The sequence below is a fragment of the Podarcis tiliguerta genome (assembly GCF_965153285.1).
Source record: "Podarcis tiliguerta genome assembly, chromosome: 3".
Taxonomy (NCBI): domain Eukaryota; kingdom Metazoa; phylum Chordata; class Lepidosauria; order Squamata; family Lacertidae; genus Podarcis; species Podarcis tiliguerta.
In genome coordinates, this window is record NC_139536.1 from 352,436 (window position 1) to 369,359 (window position 16,924).

Here is a 16,924-nt window from a genome sequence, read left to right on the forward strand (position 1 = left end):
TGCGGCTCAGCTGCTCTTAACCCTTGGCCCGCCGGGCGCGCTCAGCTGGGAGGTCTTTGGGGGGAGCCTGGGGGCCGGAGGGGGAAAAGGAGCCCCTGCCCCCCCCCCGGGATGGGCAGGGAAAAGGCAGGGCGGGGGGGGGCAGGAGGGGGGGCAGTTTCTGGCCTCTGGGGCTAAAGTCAGGCCGGGCCAGAGCTGTCAAGGGATCAGCAGCCTCCCCTGTCCCGGGGACAGTCCTTAGGATGTCTAACAATCCGGCACCCAGGCATCCCCAAGCAGGAGGAGAGCGCCTTTTGCCGCTCTAAGGTAGACTGGATCTGGCCGGGGAGGCTCCGTGCAGGAAGAGCCCTGGGGCAGGTGCCTCGCGCCAAAGGGGACACACACACCCCCGGCCCAGGATCCTGCGCCCGCAGTGGCACACTTGCTCCTTGGAGGCTCCATTCCGGACTCCTCAAGCCCTTCTGCAGCTGGATCTAGGGGAACCATCTAGCCCAGGACCCTGCGCCCACATTGGCCCCGCAGTTGCCCCCCAAGGGAAACCCACGAGCAGGAAGAGCCCCGAGGCAGGTGCATCGCGCCAAAGGGGACCCATCCGGCCCAGGATCCTGCGCCCACAGTGGCACCCAGGCGCCCCCAAGCAGGAGGAGAGCGCCTTTTGCCGCCCTAAGGTAGACTGGCTCTCCCCCTGGAGGCTCCGTGCAGGAAGAGCCCCGAGGCAGCTGCATCGCGCCAAGGGGGACCCATCCGGCCCAGGATCCTGCGCCCGCAGTGGCACCCACAGTGGCACACTTGTCCATGGAGGCTCCATTCCGGACTCCTCAAGCCCTGCTGCAGCTGGATCTAGGGGAACCATCTAGCCCAGGACCCTGCCTCGCACCAAGGGGGACCCATCCGGCCCAGGATCCTGCGCCCACAGTGGCACCCAGGCGCCCCCAAGCAGGAGGAGAGCGCCTTTTGCCGCTCTAAGGTAGACTGGCTCTCCCCCTGGAGGCTCCATGTAGGAAGAGCCCTGGGGCAGGTGTCTCGCGCCAAAAGGCCCCCCCCCCCCCGGCCCAGGATCCTGCCATAGCTGTCAACTTTCAGATTTGAAAAGAAGGGACCAGCAGCCTCCCCTGTCCTGGGGACAGTCTATGGGATGTCTAACAATCCGGCACCCAGGCGCCCCCAAGCAGGAGGAGAGCACCCTCTCCCCACCTTGTGCTCTGCCGCTCTAAGGTAGACTGGCTCTCCCCCTGGAGGCTCCATGCAGGAAGAGCCCTAAGGCAGGTGCATCGCGCCAAAGGGGACGCATCCGGCCCAGGATCCTGCCCTAGCTGTCACCAGGGACTGTCCTTAGGATGTCTAACAATCTGGGATAGCAGCGGGAAATGGCGCTGGAATAAGGGAATTTCCTGCAAAAAAAGGGAAGGATGTCGGGCGCAGGTGGTTCTGCGGTCTAAACTGCTGAGGCTTGGGCTGCCCAGCGGAAGGTCTGTGGTTCCAGTCCCCATGACTGAGCTGCCCTTGCTCTGTCCCAGCTCCTGCCAACCTAGCAGTTCAAAAGCACACCAGCGCAAGTAGAGAAATAGGTACCACTGTGGTGTTTCTGTGCGCTCTGGCCAGAAGCGGTTTAGTCCTGCTGCCTAAATCACCCGGAAGGCTGTCTGCGGACCAACGCTGCCGGCTCCCTCAGCCTGAAGCGAGATGGGCTCTGCACCCCACTCGCCTTTGATGGGACCTGACCATCCAGGGGTCCTTACCTCACCCAACAGAGGAAGGGAAGGTCCACATGTTGGTGTGAGCAGGAAAAGGGGGGCTGCCTTGGCCTCCCCTTCCCCTTTAGAGCAAGAGCCTCTGGGGCGCAAGAGGGGGGTGCTGGGTCTCTACTGCCGCTCTCGCTACCCCTCTCCAACTTCAGCAGGCGCTGTTTATCCAGAGGGGGAAACAATCCTGGGAGGAGGCATTTATTTCTTTATTAAATTTATATACTGCCCTGTGCCCACAGGCTTTCAGGGCAATTCACAAAATAAAACCAGAATATAAAACCGCAGAATCATCAAAATAAAAACAACAACAACCCAATAAACCCTCCCCCCAACTACATTTTAAAAGGACATAGGATGTCAATCAAATTAACTAATGGTCTAATTAAAAAGGAATGTTTTTGCCCAGTGCCTAAAGGTGTATAAGAAAAGGCGCCAGGCAAACCTCCCTGGGGAGAGCATTCGTCAAATGGGGAGCCACTGCAGAGAAGGCCCCGTTCCTGTGCTGCCACCCTCCGGACCTCTCAAGGAGGAGGGACACAAAGAAGGGCCTCAGAAGATGATCTCAGGGTCCGGGTAGGTTCATATGGAGAGAGGCGGTCCTTAATGAATTGCAGTCCTGAGCTGTTTAAGGCTTTATAGGTTAAACCAGCACACTGAATTGGCGGCCAGTGCAGTCGGACCAGGATTGGTGCAATATGTTCAAACCGTCTTGCTCTGGTGAGCAACCTGCCCGCTGAATTCTGCACCAGCTGCAGTTTCCGAACCATCTTCAGAGGCAGCCCAACGTGTAACGCATTGCAGTAATCTAACCTTGAGGATGCCAGAGCATAAACAGCAGTAGTTAGGTGATCCCTGTCCAGACTGGGGCGTAGTTGAGCCACCAGCCGAAGCTGATGGAAGGCGCTCTGGGCCACGGAGGCCACCTGAGCCTGGAGCGACAGCAAAGGATCCAGGAGGACCCCCAAGCTATGAAGCTGCTCCTTCAGAGGAAGTGTAACCCCATCAAGAGCAGGCCATCTCCCTAGAATGGTATACTAAAAATGATGAAGTTAAATCAATGACTTTGGATATAATATACAATTTTTATCATGGGAAAAGTTATGGAATGAGGATTTGAAGTTTACGGCTTGCTGTTCCGTTGAAAGAAACCTATATGAAAATGATGTATTGTTGGTATCTAAAACTGAATAAAATTGCAAAAATGTATAGAACCAGCTCAAATTTGCGCTGGAAATGTAAAAGGAAAGAAGGTACCTTTTATCATATGTGGTGGTCTTGTGGAGTGGTAAAAGCGTTCAGGGAAATGATATACACTGAGGTGAATAAAGTGTTTAAGAGGCTTTTCTGTTAGGTATAATATGTGAAAATAAGGGACTGTTCATGTATGCAACGACGGCAGCGAGAATGTTTTTGGCCCAGAGATGGAAAGAAGGTGAAGTACCGACTAAAGAAGAACGGCAGACCCAACTGATGGAATGTGCAGAAATGGCGAGACTAAGGGGAAAGATCGGAAACCAGGAAGAACAAGTATTTTTAAAAGACTGGGATAATTTTATTGTATACTTGAAAGACCACTGTAAACAGTTAAAATCATGGGCAGGGATACAATGACACTTGTAATATGAACTCAACTTTGGTTACTATGATTACATAATACAGTGGTACCTCGGGTTAAGTACTTAATTCGTTCCGGAGGTCCGTTCTTAACCTGAAGCTAAACCTTTAGCTAATGGGGCCTCCTGCTGCCGCCTCGCCGCCGGAGCACGATTTCTGTTCTCATCCTGAAGCAAAGTTCTTAACCCGAGATACGATTTCTGGGTTAACGGAGTCTGTAACCTGAAGCGTATGTAACCTGAAGCATATGTAACCCGAGGGACCACTGTAGATGGGTAATGGTAAAAGATGCAGGAAAAAAGGAAAAGGTAGAATCTTTAGAACTGGAACCCATGGCGGGGATGTCTGAAGGTCTGAACCTTGATATTTTTTATGTTTGGAAAGGTTAAAGTTATCGTGTATTTACATTTTTTAAAAAATTCTTAAGAGCAGGTGATCTCCCACCCATCTGGTCTAGGGCACCACCCAATAACTGCCTCAGTCTTATCTGGATTGAGTTTCAGTTTGACATTGAGTTTCAGACATCCACTCCACCTTCCTCCCAGGGAAACCAAAAAGAGCAGAGACTGCTAAACTACTAAAAATGCTGAAAAACGGAGGGACACATTCCATGCTGGATGTCATCAGACAGTTGACTCATGTTCAGCTTGTGGTCCAGTAAGACCATTGTTGTTGTTGTTTAGTCGTTTAGTGTTGTCCGACTCTTTGTGACCCCATGGACCAGAGCACGCCAGGCACTCCTGTCTTCCACTGCCTCCCGCAGTTTGGTCAAACTCATGCTGGTAGCTTCAAGAACACTGTCCCACCATCTCATCCTATGTCGTCCCCTTCTCTTTGTGCCCTCCATCTTTCCCAACATCAGGGTCTTTTCCAGGGAGTCTTCTCTTCTCATGAGGTGGCCAAAGTATTGGAGCCTCAGCTTCAGGATCTGTCCTTCCACTGAGCAATCAGGGCTGATTTCCTTAGGAATGGATAGGTTTGATCTTCTTGCAGTCCATGGGACTCTCAAGAGTCTCCTCCAGCACCATAATTCAAAAGCATCAGCCTTCTTTATGGTCCAGCTTTCACTTCCATACATCACTACTGGGAAAACCATAGCTTTTACTATACGGACCTTTGTTGGCAAGGTGATGTCTCTAAGACCATTAGACCTCTACAATTCTATGATTCTATGGGAAACACTACACTTGCCAGCAGCATATGTGAAAAGGATCTAAGGGTCTTAGGACACCAAAAGCTTAACATGAGTCAACAAGGTGAGTCAGTAGCAAAATAAGCTAATGCTATTTTAGGCTATATCAACAGACGTCTAATGTCCAGGTCATGAGAAGTAATACTATTTTCTTTCTGCCTTGGTCAGACCACACCTGGAGTCCTGTGCTCAATTCTGGATGTCACAATCAAAGGAGGATATTGAGAAGTTGGAATCTGTGCAGAGAAGGGTGACCAATATAATCAAGCATTTGGAAACCATTTGGAAAGCATTTAAGGAATGATAGAAGGAGCTGGGTAGGCTTAGCCTGCCAAAGAGGAGATTGAGATGACATAGGACACCCATCTTCAAATACCATGATTCTCCCTGCTGTGAGTTCCTTGATGGAAAGTGAGACTTTGCTTCCATTTGAAGCTCATTCCACATTCCAAGTATTGATATGGTCTCTCCTTACGGTGAATTGTTTGATGGGAAGTAAGATGTCCCTTCCGACTGAAGTTCTTTCCACATTCTAAGCACTGATATGGCTTCTCCCCTGTATGAATTCTTTGATGGGAAGTGAGACCCTGCCTATGACTGAAGCTCTTTCCACATTCCAAGCACTGATAGAGTTTCTCCCCTGTATGAATTATTTGATGGGAAGTGAGACCCTGCCTGTGACTGAAGCTCTTTCCACATTCCAAGCATTGATATAGTTTCTCCCCTGTATGAATTCTTCGATGGGAAGTGAGACTATTCTTGCGAGTGAAGCTCTTCCCACATTCTGTGCACTGATATGGTTTCTCCCCTGTATGAATTCTCTGATGGGAAATGAGACTATTCTTGCGAGTGAAGCTCTTCCCACATTCCAGGCACTGATATGGTTTCTCCCCTGTATGAATTCTCTGATGGGAAGTGAGATGGACCCTTTTCCGGAAGCTCTTTTCACATTCCAAGCACTGATATGGTTTCTCCTCTGTATGAATTCTTTGATGGGAAATGAGAAAGGACCTCCGATTGAAGCTCTTTCCACACTCCAAGCATTTATAGGGTTCATACCTTGTATGACTTCTTTGATGGCAAGTGAGACGTCTCTTCCTACTGAAGCTCTTTCCACATTCCAAGCACTGATATGGTTTCTCCCCTGTATGAATTCTTTGATGGGAGGTGAGACTATTTTTGCGACTAAAGCTCTTCCCACATTCTAAGCACTGATGGGGTTTCTCCCCAGTGTGAATTCTTTGATGGAAAGTGAGACTATTCTTGCGAGTGAAGCTTTTCCCACATTCTAAGCACTGATGGGGTTTCTCCCCAGTGTGAATTGTTTGGTGGGAAGTGAGCTGGCAGCCCTTAATGAAGCCCCTTCCACATTCCAAGCATTGATATGGTTTCTCCACTCGGTGAATTCTTTCATGTGAAGTAAGGGTATCCTTCCGACTAAAATTCTTTCCACATTCCAAGCACTGATATGGTTTTACCCCAGTATGAGTTGTTTGATGGGAAGTGAGATGGTCCTTCCGACTGAAGCTCTTCCCACATTCCAAGCACTGGTATGGCTTCTCCCCTGTATGAATTCTTTGATGATCTGTGAGCTTAGCTTTCTGCCTGAAGCTCTTTCCACATTCCAAGCACTTATAGGCTTTCTCTCCTGTATGAATTCTTTGATGGGCCTTGAGCACAGCCCTGTGACTGAAGCTTTTCCCGCACTCCAAGCACTGATATGGTCTCTCCCTGCTGTGAGTACTTTTAGGGAAAGTGAGAAATGTCTTCTGACGAACCGTCTTACCATCTTGCAAGTACCGATAACGATTTTTCCCAATAGGATATATTTCATGGGAAGTAGAATGGGAGCTAAGACTATAACTCTCTCCACACTCCAAATATTTATACAACTTCCCCACTGTGTGAATGTTGTCACGGTTCCCCTTGTTCATAATTTCCAATCCATCAGCGCCTGCATCAAAGAGAGAAACACATTAGAGCCTTAGGAAGAAATAGAGCCCCAAATTATGGAAGACTGCTAATGAATGTTTGTGATCGATGAAGAACGGAAGGGAGTTAGATCTGAGGTCTTACTACAGGGTTCACTGCCTTTGTTGACTCTCAATGACACACAGATTGATGGGAACCTGAGATTCAAACAGCCTGGCATCTTCCGGGAAGGATCTTGTTTGGCCGAATCATGGAATCTCCTCCATCTGCAAGGCCAGTTGTCTCTTTGGTCAACCAGAAAGTGACAAAAGCAAAAGCAGAAAACCTCACAGAAGCCGCTACGTCTTCTGCCACCACACAGAAAGTTACATTCAAGAAGGTCTGGGCAGCTCAGACCAGCCCGGTCATGGTTTAAAAAGGCATATGTGGGGCAAGAATATTCAGAGACAGAACACCTACATTCAAGGTGAGCTGCGGGGAATGAGAATCCCAGATGCTGTTGAGCGCCATCAAAATATTGCAGGATTCTCACAGGTGGAGGTAGGGGTGGGTGGGTATGGGTGTATTTCAAAATATATATTATAGTCCAGCAGGAATCCTTACTGAGAGAGTCCACAATCCTACGATTCTCCTCCATGACTTCCTTACGCAGAGCTCTCTGGTCAGGATCCAGCAACGCCCACTCCTCCTCTGTGAAATACACAGCGACATCTTCAAAGCACAGAGGACCCTGAAGGAAAAGGAAAAAGGTCCTCTTCTGAGACAGCATAAAGATTATCCACTATACATTGCTCAGTCATTTTCTGCCCATTCATTGTTGTGTTCTTTTAATGGGATTATTTTGCTGCACGTTTTAGGTCTGGATGCCTGTTTTAGCATTTCAACTGATTTATTTTACTGTGCATTCTAATAATGGGTATTAATCTTTGTGTGAATGGGTGGAACTCCACATGCTGTTCTTCAAATCATTCTGTCTGTGGAAGAATTCCTGTCTGCCAGACAGAACGATCCCTTCTCTACTCCCGCTGTGCGATGCTTGGGGGGCGATGGGACCCTCCCTCTGCCCTACAGCCAACTTCAAGGGGCTCATGGGTGCCCATAGACAGGGAGGAGGGGAATCCCCTTGTACAGCTGATGGGGCTGCTGAGGTGAATCCCGGCCACTGTTTGGTATGGCTTCTCAACTGCTTAGAAGCCTGATTAGATTTTGGCATCTAATGATCAATATAGAAATATAACTGCAGCTACTGATAAATCATAAAAATAGTGACATTCCGAAGCCCAGTTAAGGAGAGATGGCTGTTCATTCCTGTCAGCACATAGAGCTTCTCCAATGGCACTGTCCATCTTTGTTCAGGAGAGAGGCTTTGACAGAAGCCAAGAGGAGGAGAAATTCTTTCCGGCCCAGAGGCTCCCTGGCTGCCCCACTCCTCTGACTCCTCTTTCCCCATACCAGATCTGTTTCCACAGCTGCTGCTTCTCCTCCGTTCTCATGAAAAGATGGATGAGGAGGTCTGGGGGGCATCCGTCTGTCACCTGCGAGAGACAAAAGTCAAAGGGAAGCCATCAGCTCCTGCGTCTCTCAGAGCTTCAGCATAAAAAAATTCCTTCCTGTAGCACCTTAGAGACCACTTAAATTTGTTATTGGTATGAGCTTTTGTGTGCATGTGCACTTCTCCAGATACACTGAAACAGAAGTCTCTTTCAGAAGCCTGTTTCAGTGTAACTGAAGAAGTGTGTATGCACATGAAAGCTCATACCAATAACAAACTTAGTTGGTCTCTAAGGTGATACTGGAAGGAATTTTTTTATATTGTTTCACCTACGGCAGACCAACACAGCTACCTACCTGTTCTGCACTTGGAGATAAGTGCCATAGATGTGCCATGGAAAAGGTCTTGCTTGTTGAGTGCATTTTGACATTGTACCTATTTCAAATTTTTGTTCTTCAAACAAAATACATCTGCCCTCCTTTGGGCTCTTGGCCCCAAGTGCTCCCCCCCCCCCCCAAGATGAACAGAACCTAAAGATTAGTTTCAAGATCCACAGAATGAGAAGAAAGACTAGTTCCTCCTTACCCAGTGGCCTCCCTCTTGCGTCCAACGGAGTCTTTTCTGCCTCACAGGAATCCAGGCCCATTTCCGCAAAGAGATCCTTCCCCTGAAAGAGTAACAAGGATTTAAAACAGAGAATGGGGAGAAGGATTAGAAAAGGAATGATCGGAGCAAACACTTTAGGGGAGCAGATCTCATCCCTTGCTTCTCAAAAGAGGGCGAGCCGTTAGGAGAGCATCTTGGAAGGCTCCCTGTCTTGCTTGGAGCCCCTTGGGAGTTTCCAGAGGAAAGTCTCTCTCACCTGCTGCTCTGCCTGCTTTCTCTCCTCCGCCTGACTCAGGAGAAAACCTTCAGCCAGGGCTACAGCCTGGGAACTGGTCTCTGCTCCACATTCCCTCACCCAGCTCTCCATCTCCAGTGGAAGGACAGCCAGGAACTGCTCCAAGATCACCAGGTCCAGCATCTCAGCTTTTGTGTGCCTTTCTGGTTTCAGCCACCGACAGTCGAAGTGGTGGAGTCGGCCGCAAGCCTCTTGGGGTCCTTTGGCCTCCTGAGAGCAGAACTGTCTCAACTGCTGGCTCTGCACATCTGAGCAGAGGGGGTCCTCCTCACCCAGGATCTTCTCCACAGAATGTCCCCCGAATCCCCCACTGCTCCCAGTTTGGAGGGCAGGGCCTCCTCCTGCTTCAGGGCCAGCTGAGTTTTGCTCATCCATCTGCTCATGAAGCCTCCAAGAGATCTGAAGGAATCCTTTTGTTTTCTGCCAAGTTCTGATGGTCCAATTTAGAGGTGCTAGCCAAGCCTACAAAGCAAACATATTGGTCTGTTATCAGACTGATACATGGTCAAGAGACAAAAAATGTTTCCTTAGCAAGCGTGGCTGAGTCTTGCTAGGAGCCAGGGCTGGACTGCACCACAGCCCCGACTCTGAACTTTCAGTAACAGGAAAAAAGGAAGAAGAAAGAGAAGTAAGCCTCTAGCCCTGGTCTAAGGAAAGCGACCGTGCAGAATTGCCGCACTGACAATTCCATGACCCAGAAGGTGGAAGAAACAAGAAGGGGATCATCTGTCTTGGACCTAGTCCTCAACAACAGATGGGAACTGATCAAACAAGTGGAAGTACAGTGGTGCCTCGCAAGACGAAAAGAGTCCGTTCCGCGAGTCTCTTCGTCTAGCGGTTTTTTCGTCTTGCGAAGCAACCCTATTAGCGGATTAGCGCTATTAGTGCTATTAGTGGTTTAGCGGCTATTAGCGGCTATTAAAGGCTTAAGGGATTAGCGGATTAGCTGCTAAATGGCTATTAGCAGCTTAGTGCCTTAGAAAAAGGGGGTGGGGAGCGAAAAAAAATTGCAGGAACTCGCAAGACATTTTCGTCTTGCGAAGCAAGCCCATAGGAAATTCGTCCTGTGAAGCACCTCCAACACGGAAAACCCTTTCGTCTAGCGGGTTTTCCGTCTTGCGAGGCATTCGTCTTGCGGGGCACCACTGTACTGGGAAACTTGGGAGGAAGTGATCATGTCCTCTTGAGGTTTCCTGAGACAGAGGGAAACGCAAGCTGAGTGTAGTCAGGAATTCACTTTAAGGCGGCCAATTTAAAAAGCCTTAAGGAGATACTGGGTGAGATCCCATGTTCTGAAATACTAAAAGAAATGGGAGCTTCTTAAAGGTGAAATATTGAAGGCCCAAATGCAGGCAGTGCCAAGAGGAAAGAAAAGTGAGAGGCATCTAAGGAAAACAGTGTGGCTGCATAAGGAAAGTGATGCCCAACCTAGTAATAAAAGAATAAATGATGTAAGGAGGGAGCTGCAGTCCAAGATGGGAAAAGAGGTAGTAACTGAACACCTGGCTTCTTCAAGTGAATTCAGCTCTCCAGGACCTGCTGAGCTGCATCCCAGGTACTGAAGGAGCTTGGGGATGTAAGCTCAGAGCCTTCATCTAGAGCTCCGAGGATTCTTGGAGAACAGGAGAGGTTCCCTCAGACTGGAGGGGGGCAAATGTTGTCCCCATCTTCAAAAACAGGAAAAACTACCGACCTGTGAGCTTGAGCTCAATACCAGGCAACCAGGGAAGGTCCTAGAACAGATAATTAAACCGTCAGTCTATGAGGACTGAGAAAAGGATGCTGTGATTACTAAGACCCAGCACAGGTTTCTCGAAATCAAGTCATGCCAGACCAATCTGGCAGCACCCAGATGATTGGCTGGGCTCCCTTTATTAATGGCATTTCTATCCCACCTTTTTCTACAAGGATCTCCTGGGGGCATCCATGCGTCTACCCCTCCTCACTGAGTCCCCACAACAATGGGGCTCCGTTCAAGATGCTGACATGAGGGGTTCACTTGGACCCCAATCTCTGAAGAGCCTCTGGAGCAGAGCCCACTGCTAAGCACCAACTAATATGTCCCAGACTCACTCATTATCGTTGCCCCACCAAATTTCTACCGTTTGCCACAGGCTGTTGGGGGGGGGGCGTCTTGTGTGAGGGAAGACCTAGTGATTTGCAGTCTGAGGCAGGAGTTGGTCAAACCAGAAAAGCTTTTTTTAAAAAAACACCAAAAGTTGGTGAGAGAAAGTTGGGTCAGGAGAGGCATTCTTTCAGGTAGAAGTTAAGTTATTCCTAAACTAAACTCAAGGATGTCACAGGCCTAAACAGAGTAGTACATGTTGAATGGTCTCTTTAAATTTGAATGTTCATTATTGTTCCACAAGATGTGTATTTCTTTAAGGGCCAGAGCAAATAACGTGACCTAGTTTTACAGCTGTGAAGCAGTACAGCAGGTGCTGTTATGTTAATTAAGCTGCTGGGTATGGTATATAAAGAGCAGCACCTGGCTCTCTCAGTACCTTGGTGGATGGGTGATACTTATTGATATAAAGTGTAAAAGGAGTTTTTGTTTTTGTTATTAAAACCTAGCAAAAGTTGTTTTTGTGTTCCTTGTAATGTGTGGTCTCCCCAGCACGCTTTCTGCAGCACAACTAATGTGCAAATAGCCAACAGTACAGGCACAGCTTCTCTCCAGATCGGTTCTTCCACTTGAGGGAGACGTTGAGGTGTGCAAAAAGGTAAAGGTAAAGGTACCCCTGCCCGTACGGGCCAGACTTGACAGACTCTAGGGTTGTGCGCCCATCTCACTCAAGAGGCCGGGGGCCAGCGCTGTCCGAAGACACTTCCGGGTCACGTGGCCAGCGTGACGAAGCTGCTCTGGCAAGCCAGAGCCGCACACGGAAACGCCGTTTACCTTCCCGCTAGTAAGCGGTCCCTATTTATCTACTTGCACCCAGGGGTGCTTTCGAACTGCTAGGTTGGCAGGCGCTGGGACCGAACAGCGGGAGCGCACCCCGCCGCGGGGATTCGAACCGCCGACCTTTCGATCGGCAAGCCCTAGGCACTGAGGCTTTAACCCACAGCGCCACCCGCGTCCCCCAAAAGAGGGGGGCAAATGCTTCCCGGCCTTGCTGCTCCTTTCCCTAGTAATGGCAAGCATTTCCATGAAAAGCTTTGGGCGCAGCCTCATGCTTTGCCTCCAGAGAAGGGAGCTTTTCGTCCTTGACCCGGTTCTCTTAGCAATGCCACTGCGGAGGTCTTTCCAAATAAGATCACCGACCTCGGGGTCCCCTTCTCCTTCGGGAAGACTTTTCCCCTCCAGACGGGAAGGAGACCCCATTCAGACCATAGCTGTCAACCTCCCCTTTTTTGCGGGAAATTCCCTTATTCCAGCGCCGTTTCCCGCTGCTTTCTGCTGCTATCCCGGATTGTTAGATATCCCGTCGACTTTCCCTGGGACAGGGGAGGCTGTTGATCCCTTATTTTCGAGGCTGCTGATCCCTTCTTTTCAAATCTGAAAGTGGACAGCTCTGGTTCGGAGGGTCTTCCCCCGGCTTCTCCCTCTCCTGCCCCAGACTCAGCCCCCCATGTGACGCCTGTCTGTCCATCTGTCTGCCTGCCTTCCCCAGAGGCTCCACCGGCTCTTCCTCTGGCCAGAGACCAGATTCTCCTCAGAGAGGATGGAGCCACTTCTCCCTCAGCCCAGGCCTCTCCAGATCCCGATTTCTGCCTCTATCTCTCCAAAGGAGCCCTGTCTCACTTTAAGGCTCTTTGGAGAAGCTTCGCTTTTCAGGGTTGACGTTTTACTATGGCTTTATATGTGCTGGAAACTGCCCAGAGGGGGAATCCAGCCAGATGGAAGGGGTATAAATGATAAAATAATAATAATAATAATAATAATCATCATCATCATCTGCTCTTTTCCCTTCTCTGTCCCTGACTAAAAACTCCCTCAGAAACGGCTCCTTTTCTTTTCCCGCCCAAAGTGCTGGCTCCGCCCCCTTGACTGGCTGGGCAGCCAATCAGAGAGAGAGAGGCTGCGCCCCCTGGTGGCGTTTCGGGGGAACTGCACCCGACTCCGGCCTGGCTCCGCTGTCAATCACCGGCTCCTCCCTCCTTCTCCCAGAAGGGAAAATGACTCTCGAGGAGGCTGACTCTCCGCCCAGCCAGAGGCGCTTCTGACTTGGCACATGGGAGGCCACGGGGACTGCTCTCACTCACTTCTGTCCTCTTTCCCCTTTGTGCCTGGTTTGGTTTAAACCGATTCACGAACCGAGAGCCCACATCCTGACCCTGGGCTGCCGAGATCTCTGCCCATTTTGTGATGTACACATGAAACAAGAAGACAGCCTTTTTATTTGGGTCTATTAGTCCTAAGATCCTTGTTTCTAAAGGCAGCCCTGTTTGGGGAAGTTTTGAATCACTAATGTTTTAATGTATTTTTAATCTTTTGTTGGAAGCCGCCCAGAGTGGCTGGGGGATCCCAGCCAGGTGGGTATAACTAATATATTATTATTATTATTATTATTATTATTATTATTATTATTAAGCCCAATAAGAAGACCCCAGACCCCGTGCTGCATCTGCCAAGCAGGACCAGAGCCCTTCCAAGAGCTACGGCTTCCTCCCAAGAATCCTGGGAACCGTAGTTTGTTCAGGATGCGGAGAGTGGACAGGAGAGCGCCCTCTCCCGCAATTCCTAGAGTGGTTTAACAGCCCACCCTCCTTGCCAGGGGACTTGGGGAACTGCAGCTTGAGCAGAGGGGGCTGAGAGAGAGGGTCTCCCGATTCCTCGTGGAGGGGGCTGCCTCTTTCACCCCACCCGCACCCTGGGATTTGTTTATTACACGCACAGACCACTTTTATCTTCCAAGGATCTCAAGGTGGAATCCGTGATTCTCCTCCTCCCTATTTCACCCGCACAACAACCCTGTGAGGAAGGCGAGGCGAAGAGATGGGGACTGACTCAAGGTCACCCAGGGAGCTTCATGGCTGAGTGGCGATTCAAACCCTGTTCTCCCATGCCCCAGTCTGACACTCTAACCATTAGGCCGCACTGCCTCTCCTTCCCACCAAGGCCTCTCCTCTTGGATGGCAAGACCTCCTGAGCCACCGATTCCGACTAAGCATTTGGAAAAACCTAAGAGCTGTTGGGCCCTGTCCCCCCCAGGAGAGATGGCGGCCTCTCCTTCCGTGGAGGTTTCTGGATGGCCGCCTGCAATGGGGAACTGAGCAGAGATTCCTGCATTGCAGGGGCTGGACTAGATGTCCTTTGGGTGCCTTCCAAGTCCCCAAGGCTTCCTCTTCAGCCTGGGGGATGCAGATCTGAGCCTTTGGGGAAGCCCCTGCGATTTAGGCCTTGGCTGCAGTTTTGATTTCATTGCGGAGTTGGAAGGGGACCCGCAGGGTCATCAGTCCGGCATCTGGACCAGCCTTTCTCCAGGGGGGGGTCCCCAGATGGTGTTGGACTCCAACTCCCATCACCCCCAGCTAGCCGGGCCAGGGCTCGGGGATGATGGGAGTTGTAGTCCAACCCCATCTGGGGACCCCCTCGCCCGCCCCCCCTTTGCAAAGCCCCGCCTGCCCCTCCCTGCAGGAGCCCCACAATGGGACCCCCCGCATCCCGGGGGGAGAGAGGAGACTCACCGGAGGAGACCAGAGGGGCCAGGGAGGGGCTCCGGAAGACCCGCCCCCTCCTTCCCCGTCCTCTCTAGGAGTGCGGCTCAGCTGCTCTTAACCCTTGGCGCGCCCAGCTGGGAGGTCTCCTTTGGGGGGAGCCTGGGGGCCGGAGGGGGGAAAGGAGCCCCCCCCCCCGGGATGGGCAGGGAAAAGGCAGGGCGGGGTTGGGGGGCTGGAGGGGGTGCAGTTTCTGGCCTCTGGGGCTAAAGTCAGGCCGGGCCAGAGCTGTCAAGGGATCAGCAGCCTCCCCTGTCCCGGGGACAGTCTATAGGATGTCTAACAATCCGGCACCCAGGCGATAGCAGCGGGAAATGGCGCTGGAATAAGGGAATTTCCCGCAAAAAAAGGGAAGGATATCGGGCGCAGGGGGTTCTGTGGTCTATAAGCCACTGAGACTTGGGCTGCCCAGCGGAAGGTCTGTGGTTCCAGTCCCCATGACTGAGCTCCCCTTGCTCTGTCCCAGCTCCTGCCAACCTATAATAATAATAATTTATTATTTATACCCTGCTCATCTGGCTGAGCTTCACCAGCCACTCTAGCAGTTTGAAAGCACGCCAGCGCAAGTAGGTATCACTGTGGCGTTTCTGTGCGCTCTGGCACTTCTCACGGTGTCCATTTGGACCAGAAGCGGTTTAGTCCTGCTGCCTAAATGACCCGGAAAGCTGTTTGCGGACCAACACTGCCTGAAGCGAGATGGGCTCTGCGCCCCAGTCGCATTTGATGGGACCTGACCATCCAGGGGTCCTTACCTCACCCAACAGAGGAAGGGAAGGTCCACATGTTGGTGTGAGCAGGAAAAGGGGGCTGCCTTGGCCTCCCCTTCCCCTTTAGAGCAAGAGCCTCTGGGGCGCAAGAGGGGGGTGCTGGGTCTGCTACTGCCGCTCTCGCTCCCCCTCTCCAACTTCAGCAGGAGCTGTTTATCCAGAGGGGGAAACAATCCTGGGAGGAGACATTTTATTTCTTTATTAAATTTATATACTGCCCTATGCCCACAGGCTTTCAGGGCAATTCACAAAATAAACCCAGAATATAAAACCGCAGAATCATCAAAATAAAAACAACAACAACCCAATAAACCCTCCCCCCAACTACATTTTAAAAGGACATAGGATGTCAATCAAATCAACCAAAGGTCTAGTTAAAAAGGAATGTTTTTGCCCAGTGCCTAAAGGTGTATAACAAAAGGCGCCAGGCAAACCTCCCTGGGGAAGAGCATTCTTCACATGGGGAGCCACTGCAGAGAAGGCCCCGTTCCTGTGCTGCCACCCTCCGGACCTCTCAAGGAGGAGGGACATGAAGAAGGGCCTCAGAAGATGATCTCAGGGTCCACGTAGGTTCATATGGAGAGAGGCGGTCCTTGAGGAATTGCGGTCCTGAGCTGTTTAAGGCTTTATAGGTCAAACCAGCACACTGAATGGGCAGCCAGTGCAGTCTATGTTCAAACCATCTTGCTCCGGTGAGCAACCTGCCTGCTGAATTCTGCACCAGCTGCAGTTTCCGAACCGTCTTCAGAGGCAGCCCAACGTGTAACGCATTGCAGTAATCTAACCTTGAGGTTGCCAGAGCATAGACAACAGTAGTTAGGCGATCCTTGTCCAGACAGGGGTGTAGTTGGGCCACCAGCCGAAGCTGATGGAAGGCACTCCGGGCCACGGAGGCCACCTGAGCCTTGAGTGACAGCAAAGGATCCAGGAGGACCCCCAAGCTATGAAGCTGCTCCTTCAGAGGAAGTGTAACCCCATCAAGAGCAGGCCATCTCCCTAGAATGGTATACTAAAAATGATGAAGTTAAATCAATGACTTTGGATATAATATACAATTTTTATCATGGGAAAAGTTATGGAATGAGGAATTGAAGTTTATGGCTTGCTGTTCCGTTGAAAGAAACCTATATGAAAATGATGTACTGTTGGTACGTAACCCTGCAAAAATGTATAGAACCAGCTCAAATGTATAGAACCTTTTATTGTATGTGGTGGGCCTGTGGAGTGGTAAAAGCGTTCTGGGAAATAATATATACTGAGTTGAGGAAAGTGTTTAAGAAAACTTTTGTCATCATCATCATCATTTTTAATTTGTATACCGCCTTTCTATCTTACAATACTCAAGGCTGTTTACAAGCTGAAGAAACAAAAAATGTACATCTTTTTACAATTTAATGCAATACAAAAATGTGATAATAAAACATAACTTTAAAATAGGCAGCCTACATCAAAATAGCAACATTCAACCATTAATTAGAATAGTATAACATAATAATATCATATAAAAGTTAAACAGAAATCCACTCAACAGATACAATATCTAAACTATAATCAGTAAAACAACGGCAAGCCACAGTACACAAAACAATACAATACACATTGAGAAGCAGAGGGTGGGGC

General features: G+C 50.1%; 1 protein-coding gene and 2 long non-coding RNA genes across 3 annotated transcripts; 2 read left to right on the forward strand and 1 right to left on the reverse strand.

Annotated features, from left to right (window-relative positions):
• The first annotated feature begins 262 nt into the window (after positions 1-262).
• LOC310674024 lies at positions 263-1,035 on the forward strand. Its single transcript, XR_014509328.1, has 3 exons — positions 263-357; positions 568-768; positions 917-1,035. It is a non-coding gene; the product is annotated as an uncharacterized lncRNA (long non-coding RNA).
• Positions 1,036-3,275: 2,240 nt separating this feature from the next.
• Positions 3,276-14,479, reverse strand: LOC310673854 (uncharacterized protein). The gene is made up of 7 exons (XM_083432593.1): positions 14,262-14,479; positions 13,935-14,171; positions 8,838-9,359; positions 8,561-8,642; positions 7,936-8,018; positions 7,087-7,213; positions 3,276-6,505 (listed from the first exon to the last, which is right to left on the reverse strand). The coding sequence occupies exons 3-7, from the start codon at positions 9,249-9,251 to the stop codon at positions 4,920-4,922; spliced, it is 2,292 nt and encodes a 763-aa protein (XP_083288719.1). The 5' UTR covers positions 9,252-9,359; positions 13,935-14,171; positions 14,262-14,479; the 3' UTR covers positions 3,276-4,919.
• LOC310673997 lies at positions 10,809-12,698 on the forward strand. Its single transcript, XR_014509294.1, has 3 exons — positions 10,809-11,199; positions 11,540-11,599; positions 11,969-12,698. It is a non-coding gene; the product is annotated as an uncharacterized lncRNA (long non-coding RNA).
• Positions 14,480-16,924: the final 2,445 nt, after the last annotated feature.

Bases quoted from the DNA above. Each gene is read 5' to 3' on its own strand.
- LOC310673854 (XM_083432593.1), bottom strand. From the start codon at position 9,251: ATGGATGAGCAAAACTCAGCTGGCCCTGAAGCAGGAGGAGGCCCTGCC. The intron at 8,643-8,837 runs GTGAGAGAGACT...TTACTCTTTCAG, and splicing joins GAAAGCAGGCAGAGCAGCAG to GGGAAGGATCTCTTTGCGGA. The intron at 8,019-8,560 runs GTAAGGAGGAAC...TGTCTCTCGCAG, and splicing joins CGCAAGAGGGAGGCCACTGG to GTGACAGACGGATGCCCCCC.